A 10,378-nucleotide genomic window follows, 5' to 3' on the forward strand; every position below is an offset into this window, starting at 1 on the left:
ACGCCGAGCAACTTAGGGTTCAGTGTCTTACCCAAGGACACATCAACAGGAGCCGGGGATAGAACCACCAACCATCCAGTTGAGAGACGACCGACTCCCTGACTCCTCTACGGCCACTTCTATGGCAACATTTAACTCAAAGTTAGCAACTCAAGTCTTCAAAACTGCCACAAACCAAAGGTGACATCCTGGTGCCTAATTCTGCTTTCAATATAGTATTTGCACCTGATCTTGTCAAAGGTTTTACTTTAATAAAAATGGATGAATGTGAGTGAGTCTGGTTGTTTTTCTCTGCATGTCAGCCCTGTGATTGACTGTCGACCAGTCCAGGCTGTACCATGCCCCTCGCCCAATGACAGCTGCAGGTTAACAGCCAACTGCAACCATGAACGGGATGAGCGGTATATGGGTAATGGAAGGATGGCTTAATAAATAAAACACTAAATAATTTGAACAATGTACAGAATTTTTAAAACAATCAAAAACAAATAACAGTGTAATATGTATTTCATTATGCATTCATTTACTCAGCTATTAATAAATGTCTGAAATAACTCGATTGTTTTTCATATTGAGATCAATTTCCTATGCTACATTACGATCTAATCACAAGAGACGGTAGAGAGATGTATTACATTTCATTGTGTTTGCAGTATAGACAAAGCATAGAGCTGCCATTATTAAATACAAAGCACTCATTAGTTTTCATATTGAAGGGAATGGAGGCTTGTTCTCTTCAAATGAAAAAACATTGTCATGCCAAAATTAAAAAAACAATCCACTTTTTGATCATGAATTGGGGGCGGAGAAATTGGCTCAATGGTATTGCCTCAGGCTGATGGCAACCACACTTTGTTTGCATTTAGATATTTTACACCTCCCTGCAGACTTCTTTCTTTGTCAAGTACAGTACGCCTGTTTCCAGAGCGTTAGGGTTTGCAGTCTATGGCTTTACAGAACTATGACAGATTTATTTTGATACTGAAGAACTCGGATGCGGAGTTAAGTTTTTGACACAAATTGCAGCAATCGGACGTCGAGGGTTTTAAAGTAGCTTACTGTAGCCTTTCTGCTTTAATTACCTCTTTGTGTCACAGCCACTGCTGCGGCTCTAACTGCTGACTGTGTTGATGAGTGGATCAATTGTGTGGGCCAAACTACGTAGCAAACCTTCTGTTATTTTTAGAGCATGGACCTGTCCCTTTCACCTCATGCAATATCAGGTCTCCAATCTGACATAAACAGCTTTCAGATCTCTTGCAAGCTCTGTACTCTCTGACTGTTTCCAAGCAGACGTTTTCTTTTATGCCTGGCTCTAAACTATGGTGGTCTGACAAAGGTGGTATGTAGCTGTTATTTTTCCCCGAGCCTGTGTCAGCTTCACTTTCAAATTAGTGATTCACACGTTCACTTAAACATCTTGATCTGCTGGAGGCGACTGCCGACTGTGAACACCCAAACACCTCTGCTGTTGTGAAAGTGTGTCTGCGACTGCACAAAACACAATGGTTTGCTCTATGAGGACAATCATTTAATATTTCTGAGTTTTCCCTTGACTAACGAACAGAACTGTTTACTTTTCCCTGATAGCTTTAACACTACTCACTATAGTAAGCTAGTTAGCTCAGTTCATACCCAGATACGACGCTGAGAACACTGGGAAGCTTCTGTTTCTGCACAATTTTGTACTGCAAAAAGGACTTTGATGTTTTTCAAGCCTTGTGCAAGGGGGGGCCTGCAAGGAACCTAGAGGAGAAAACTGGCCAAAGAAGGTGGCAGAATGACCAATTAGGCTGGAGAAGAGGCAATGAAACGGCAAGGACCAACAAAGGTCTTGTAGGTGACTACAAATATTGTACCAAGGTGATTTTTAATGGCTCTGACCCAGAGTTGGTTTTCAAGGGGGATGAAGCCTTGGTGGGTTCGGGCAGGGACAGGATAGGGAGGAAGCAGGAGAAGAGCGAGGGGTGGTTTAACACCTGTCAACGCTTATATCCACAAGCCTAATCGTGAGTTGCAGCAGGGTCAACAGCGGGGTTCTAGGAGCAAATAATCAGCACGAAATCTGCCTCTGTACTGTCAAAGTTAACCACCTAAACATGTTAAACTGACTAGGCCTGTTTGATATGAGGAGAAATCTGAGATTCTTTATTAAAGGTTAGTTCAATATTGCAATGACGATCTGACATGCATTAAATAAATGTTGAAATGAGTGTAATAGCCTCATACAGATCCTTTGTCATCCGACTGTTCCAACATGTTTGACTCTGTTCCTCTGTCTGTAAAAAGTTGTCCTGTCTTAAACCCAAAGTAAGAGTTTTTAGGGGTACACAACCTCTGTAGGCCACAAGTCTAGCTTCAAGTGGAAAATTCCATTTTGTGGAGTACCACTTTGAAAGGCTTAGTGTCCCTTTTCATCTGTTTGACTCCCTGATGAAGGCTCAATGCCCAAAGATGTTGACGTGTGTTTTTAAGGTCCATATGACCATGCAGTGAAAATAAAGGCATTGATTTTTTTGTATTATCGATTTATCGATTATGATTATTTTGGTTTATCGAGTAGAGAGAGGCTTTGTTTTCACCTTAAGGTCTTCATCAACCACATGTTCCCTGCTCTTCTATCCTTCCTTAGCCATCAAGCTAACCTCAGATTTATTGGCAATCATTTGGGGACAACAAAAGTGTTGTTGAATGATAGCTTTTTGGACAATGTATTCAAGCTTCCATCTGATAGGTTGGATTTACGAGTAAACATACAACTTTTTTTTCTTACCCATTGTGATATAGGAAGTTTGTTTCCATGTATGTATTCCATGATTGTAGCTCTATAATGCTGACTCCGGCACTCCACCTAACTTGCAAGAAGTATGTTTATTGGCTGGCAATGTTTTTTTTGCTAATTAATTGCACTTGTGTTAGAGTTTGCTTGCAATTTTTGTTGGACTTGTTCCTTTCCCACACACCTGTTCTGGGAAATAGATGTGCAGTTCTATCCTTATACTGATGAAAATGTAATTTTGTGCTGCCCCGATTAGGACCATGGATCACTAAGACAGCAATCTGGTCACCATGGTAATGGATTATGTTGGACGATTAAGCAAGACCCCATTTCCTGTTCAAAAATGCAAGCAAAGTGAAGAACCAACTGGAATGGGGTTTGAAGTTTCCCTGACTGTGTCTCCTGTCGAGGCTAATTTATTATTCTCTCTAAAACACAAGGTAGTCCTCTTCTGCTGAACACGTACAAAAAAAAACAACAGCAGTTAACCCATGCATCCACCCATTCTTCTTCTGTCATGTCACATCTCCCCCCTCTCTCTGATCTCCCTGTCCCATGTTAGAGCTCACCACTGGACTGACCTCAGTTTGTCAAGATGTTTGAATGTGAATTATTATATAAAGAATATCACATTTGAAAATCCAACAATCTTACTCCAGACAAATGGAGTCAGACACATGACAGATTGAAGAGGAAGGTTAGATTTCAAACTAGAGCTCTCATAATTAGCATTCTTTAAAATGCTTACATGATTTTTTTTTTCACTAAGGTTTCCTTACTTCTGGAATAAAACCGGATTTCTCATCACCTTTTCACTATTTGGAGAAAATCAATTTCTACAATACAAAATGTGATTTGCATAGGCTATTGGTTATTTCCTCGTTTCAAAGCCTGTACGGAGAGGACACAAACAGCAGAGAGCAAACCTTGATCGTATGGCTGCGTGATAATGCAATTATTTTTTAATTATAGGCACAGCAGAGACATCCATGCAAGCCTGGGAATCGGTTTATTAACTGGATGACTGCACACAAAGAGCATGCTCTAGCACAAGGAGGAATACGGTGGCCCTAACAGGTCAAAACTACATCGCGGCTTCTCTTTGTTGTGTTCAGGGGGAGCCGACAAAAGCATAAGAGAGGCTTTTGAAACTGGAATGTACTGATAATACAAAAATGAATCTTTGTAGCAACAAGGTGTTTGATAATATCTTTAGAGGACAGAAAAAAAGCAGCCAACAGCACTAACTAAATGTCACTAAATCAGAGGTTTCCAGAGTCAGACCATCCTCCATTGGTGTTTGCAGCTCTTCTTTTCAGAGTCAACATTGCATTTTTACATTAAAGTTCCGATAATGCGTCAAGATTTAATGTTGGTATAACATTGCCACGGATTCAGTGAGTCATCTCTATTGGGCTCTAACTGGAGCCCCTCTGTCACAATTGAAACTAACTATCAGCAGTTCCTCTTCACAATTCACCTATAGATATCCAAACAACTGTCGCAACATTTCTTTGGCACTGAAACAGACTGAAAAACAAGATAATTCTATCTTATAAAACCCCGCAAAAAAAACTACAAGTCATCTAAGTGCCCCAGTCTCACTGGATCCAAAATGATTCTGTCCTTCTTTATGATTGACTGAATTATGACTCAGATAAGGAGTGTGCTTTTGACATCTATATCCAAGCTTCAGTGAATCAGTGGGCATTAGTTACCCTACTTCAATAATCTCTATGAGCTGTATGTCACAGCTCTAGCTCTAACTGCCCATCTGACTGTCAGTGGGGAAGATCAGCATTACAGCTCCAGACATTAGGAGGCTGCATTTGTGCATGTTGCAGTTTCACTGGAGTTGCCCATGTGTTTATGCAATCTCTATGTATGTATTTGTTTTTTTATTAATAAAACTATTTCTGTCCTTTTCTTTTTTGTTGTATGTAAAATGTTATTTTGTCTTACTTTACACAGTTAATTCATACTCTGTCTAAAAGCACAATAGGCATTCTGAGTGCTGACACCACAATCAATCAATCAATCAATCAATCTATATTTGTCTAGCACCAATTCATAACAAATGTTACCTCAAGACACTTTAAAAAAGCAGGTACAAGACCTTACTCATTGTTATGTTATCTATAAACACCCAACATTAATCCATCATGAGCACTTAGCAACATTTAGCAAAGTTACAGTGGCAAGAAAAAACGTCTTTTTAAGAGGCAGAAACCTCGAGCAAATACCAGACGCATGATGAACAGCCATCAGCCGAGACAGTGTTGGCCTCGGAAAGTAGGACAGAGGGAAATGCAGGAAGAAGGATCACAGGAGCTGTGTTTCACTCCAACTCAACCGTGGTTTATGAATACCATCAATTAACATTAACAGTGCCGATATTCAGTATACAACATCACTTCCTCTTGTGTGATATTGATCAAGTATACCAGACTGTCTTTTAGTGTGTTGCTTTCCAATCAGCTAATGTACTGTATGTATTGAATCACTTAAAAACAGCGATCACACTGTTACCGTAATCAGCCAGCCGATAATATCCGCCGAAAAATGAGCTTACCCAGTGACTATTGTATTGGCTACGAGATTTATTCACCAGTCAAATAGTATTCCATTTGAGTTTCATACATTAGCAGTTCTCTTTCACCAGCAGAGTGAGCTATATAGATTACAACAAGCGTCATCACTCTCCAGAGTGCCGAGCGGTGATGCACGTACATGCTCAGTTACTTTCCAGTCGAGTGACCATCTTGTCTTCATTATACATTTTTTTCCATGAGTGTTTTTTTTCATAACTGCATTTGAGGGATCAACACAATGAACTTGTTTATCTATATTAATCTTTACAGACTGAAAATAGATCTTAGACAGATATCGGCCAATATATCGGTGTGGGATGTTTTCTTTCCTTTACATCGGTATCGGCCCCAAAAATCAAATATCGGTCGGGCCCTATATATCCCTGAGAAATATTTTATCTTATCTCAAAGGCACAAAATAAAAATGAGTTCCACACTGTTATTTTTCAAAGAGTGAAACTATGCCCTTCTGGGAGTTTGGTAATATTAACAACCTGATGAGGAGCGCAACATTCTGCTCATGTCACAACACTGTTAAATATTGATCGGTTACAAGAAAACTCTACAGGGCACCTTTACGCTTGTGTGTAGTGTGAAGATGCACGGGGGGCTTTGGGCATTCAAACAGCTCTGTCCTAAACAACAAATAACCCGACATGCCTAGAAGCAACTATCATGGACCCTCATATCACTGTTTACAGCCAAGCTAAAATCAGTAACCAATACCCAACATGGGTTTGGGCCCTCAGATCATCAATGAGACCAGTTTTAAGCGCTCTTACTCACCATGCAAAAATTGTCACAGACAAATCTCAAAAAGGAGACAATAAAACGTGTAGCTCCAAGGCGTGACACTTCATTATGATGATATGAATCTAAAGCTGCTTGTTGGTGTGCACAGTAGACATGAAGAATGGGCTTCTTATCAGTTTTCGCAAGACTTAGCAGAACTTTTGATTACAAAGAATACCCTCAAAAAGCTATCCTAATCCAAATGATCTGTGTGATTGTATGATCACAATCTCAACATCCCTGACATTTTGAAACTTAAACAGCTTCCTTAGACATTTTGCAGATACGTTTTGAGCGTATTTCCTCATAGAGTCTTCTCTCTGCGATGTTCAAAGCTCGGAAACAAGACATCATCAGTCTTAATCTAAACATAGAGAGGTTTGTCAGAAGCACTTATCAAAGTGAACACAGCAGCACCAAGATGTGGTCTAAGGGCTTCACTCCCTCTAGGCTGCATGCTCACATTCAAAATGGATGTGCTCACTAAGTCAGCTGAATGAAATAAAATAGTAATGATCAGAGTTAATAATACATGAATAGACATGAGTGTCAGCGGTACTGGACTGGCAGGAAGAGTGGGGATTGTGACCGCTTTGTGCTACCTTCAGAGGCCTGTAAACTATAAACTTGGAACTGTTTTTTATTGTCCCTAAATGATCCGTCAATCTAATCTCATACAACATATAGCAAACATGCCTATGGCTGAACATGTTACTGCTCATTTTAAAGGTGCACATGTTGAGAAAATGGGTAGATTGTGGTGCCACTAAATTGGCTTTCCAGCCTTTGGCTTCCTAACTCGATCAATGAATAAAGAAAAAGAAAGGTAGGTACTTCCTACCTTTGGCTTCAGTCTCCTTGCCTTCTGTAGGCCTACAGCTATCCCTTTGATTGTGTTGTCCTACAGGCCCAGTAACCCACTGAGTTGTTGTGGGAGTCTGGGCACAAGGACAAAGGATGAAACAATCGCAGGTAGATCCAGTAGCGTTGTTGCGTCCCCTGTTTTCGTAGAGCATCTAACCAGATCATTTTTTTGGGGGGGGGGGGGGGGGGGGGTTCATCATTTAAAAAAATATATATATTGTTTTTGTCTTCAGTCGACTTTGGGCTTCTATATGATCCAATCAGCATCACCCCTATGTCTTATCTTTCTCATGTTATTTACAGAGAATGTGGATGGAAACGGCATCAGCCAACCTAAAAGTTCAGATTTACCGACATTAAGTGTTTCCATGTGTGTCACTTGCATGCCGAAGTTACCAAAAGATGGCATCCATACGATAAAAACATCCATTTCTTATTTAAAATGTGTATAATTGTGGAGTCAAGCAACGGGATATTGACTTCTAGTAGTTTTGGATGGGGTTTGGCGAACAACGCTCTCAAAACAAAGCAAAGCAGCACGTAGCCTATCAGAGCGACATCACAGGCAGCCCGCTGTCAGAGCCATAAACCATTACAACATAACGACTTATTGTCTTTGCGTCATAAATACACTCACAGATGAGCACTTTGCAGTCAGCCAGACGCGCCTGTCCATCAAAGCTCTATTTATACCTCGTGATAATAAAAATGGAAGGTATCTCTCACCTCTAGAAATAGCCAGAATGTCAAGGCTAAATCGGCCAGTCGATTCCTCATATCTCCGCCGGTAGGAGAAGGAGAGCCGTGCTCCGCTTCTGGAGGAGAAAAAGGACAAGGAGGGAGATGCTCCTTTCTCAGTGTGTCGATTTCATACCGTTACCGGGGACACCCAGAGATCAGGTCCGACACGCAGTCCTAAGGGTGACAGGACGGATGAAGGCAACCTGGGTGACGATCAGACGGTCCACAGACGGAGATTAATGGCATGGTGGGAAACTGCATTAGCCTGTGATGTTGGTTTATTCCCCGCCCCTTTCCGACCTCCCCCCCTCCCTCCCTCCTCCTACCGCACGCACACACTTTTTATTACACTCAGGAGGAATTCCCATTTCCATTGTTAAGTAAAAGCGCAAATATATGAATACATTTACTCTTTTGTTTGATTCTTACATGTGTTAGCATTCTGACTGAAGCATGTTGTGTTTTTTTTTAACAACTCCAGCATCCGAAAGTGTTGTTATTGTTGTAACCTATTGGTTGTTGTTTTATGCTATTACACTGATTCTAAGAGTTAATTGAATAAGCCTATAACTGGGCTTTGTTTAAGCCAACTTAGGTGAAGCAGGTCGTATTTGTTAGCCTACTCATTAAATAGTTATTGCCTATACAGACAAATACAAATAAAAACTATTACAGCAAACTGACTCTAAGGTCAATTTATAACAGTAGGCTATCTGAGGGGTCGGTGTAAATAAGCCAAGACATAATCATTATTTTTATATTCATATTGAATTTAATTAATGGCTGATATCAAGCGGCTGTGGTATATTTCATATCATGCCAGCTCTGTGACTAAAAATAGAACTGAGCTTATCTTAGCTCATTGTTTTGTGTTTTCACTGCCTGTTTTTTCTCTCCCATAAGCAGCAGCACTCTGTTGTTTTAAAAAGCAAAATTCTTTATCATAGTCTCCCCAATCTTGAGTCTGCAGCTCAACATGGGACTCAGTGGACATTGTAATAATGTTCACGGTTGGCAGGATACGTCAACTTTTATTGTCTGCGTTTAGTTTCATGCTGTTCCTTCCAAATGAGCCAGAGTCATGACTATTACAGCTTTTAAAAAAAGAGAGGGTTTATGATATGTATTTTAATGTTTCAACCCTTATAACCACCTTAAAATCAACTAAACCAATAAATCAACTAAAACCACTCACCACAATGCAAACCACATGACAGAAATCAAACGAGCTGACATAGTGTATTAAGCAGCTGGATGTGTATTTAAATCATAAAACAGGTAAGCAGTGAGCAGCAATGGGTAGGATTGGGTAGGATTTTTTTTTTTTTACATGAAGCTATATATTATTAATATATTGATGGCTTGTTCTGGATAGATTAAGCTCCATTCATCTCTATTTTGCCATGACAGCTTTCATAATAGGTCTGTCTGCTTTGCTAATGGATTAAATGTCAGTCATGGTTTGTTACGGACGTCTCAGAATGATTTTCTCTATTGTCTTACGGTCTCTCAGTGCACCCACACAACCAATATGTATGTCTGAGGGGCTCCATACAGTTGTGGTACTTTCCGAGTGGGATGTTTCAGATTCAGCACCATGGACAGCGGCTTGAGACAGAGGAGACAGCTGGGCAGGTGCTGACAGGAGAGCTGAGATTCAGTTCCTCCTTTGGACAGAAATTGGCTTTAGTTTTCATGTGGGTTACAATATTTTGGTCACAGAGCATGATGTCTTATTGTATCTTTTAAAAAATATAGTCAACAACAATGAAAGGATAATTGCCCCTGTGACTATTAACCAAACAAGAAATCCTTACATGTATATCTTCCATTTCATCCAAATGTTGACTTTTATTCTGACAAAATAGACAAGTTATTTCATGGACAAGAACATTTTTACACTTTTAATTGATTTGCTTGTTTTCGAACATATCTGCTGAGGTTTGTGTCACTATGTCTTTAATAAGCTTGTTATATAGAAATGGTAAAAGTAATGGGGTCTTATTAAATTAACACAACATAAGAGGTACTCATCGGGGCTGTAAATTGCCTCTTGGTAATTTATATGAATATATTTCTGTGTCATCTCTCTTAAGTTGTTCTTCTTGTGTTAAGCATTCTATTTATTTCATGGCTCAGATTACATTTTCAATGTGGTCATTAACTACCCTGATGTTTCTAAACTCATTTTCTGTGTTGATCTTTGTGTTTCCTGTTTTGTTTTGTAAGTTCTGGTCTCCTCCGTGTCTTCCACTGTTTAGCTTCCTGCCTTTGTGTGTGGTTTCCCTCCTGTTTGATTGCCTGCCACACCCTCTTTATTTCACCTGTTCGCCTGCCTGTTGGTCTCCTTCACACACAGCTGTTCCGCATTTTCTTTGTCAGCTCCCCTGCATATCACCAGCCATTTTGCCCTTTTAGTTTGCCAGTTTATCGTGTGAGTTCTTGCTGTTGGTTCTTCATCTGTTTGCTCGGTTATTCTTGAGCCTGAATCTTTTTGCCTGCCTGTCATTCTCTTCTTTTGACATTAAATATTTTTAGTCTGCTGCATCAGCCTGCCTGCCCGTATTTGTGTGCCTGCATCCGGGTCTAGTTCCTCTATTCGCCTGCAGCT

General features: G+C 40.1%; 1 protein-coding gene across 1 annotated transcript in view; it reads right to left on the reverse strand.

The window, feature by feature from the left end:
• Positions 1–8,048, reverse strand: part of vopp1b (VOPP1 WW domain binding protein b) — a 30,151-nt gene extending 22,103 nt beyond the window's left edge. The window contains exon 1 of the mRNA XM_061064584.1: positions 7,753–8,048. Coding sequence (XP_060920567.1) covers positions 7,753–7,803 — 51 coding nt within the window. The 5' untranslated portion in view covers positions 7,804–8,048. The remainder of the gene's footprint in view (positions 1–7,752) is intronic.
• Positions 8,049–10,378: the final 2,330 nt, after the last annotated feature.

This window comes from Labrus mixtus, chromosome 19 (genome assembly GCF_963584025.1).
Source record: "Labrus mixtus chromosome 19, fLabMix1.1, whole genome shotgun sequence".
Taxonomy (NCBI): domain Eukaryota; kingdom Metazoa; phylum Chordata; class Actinopteri; order Labriformes; family Labridae; genus Labrus; species Labrus mixtus.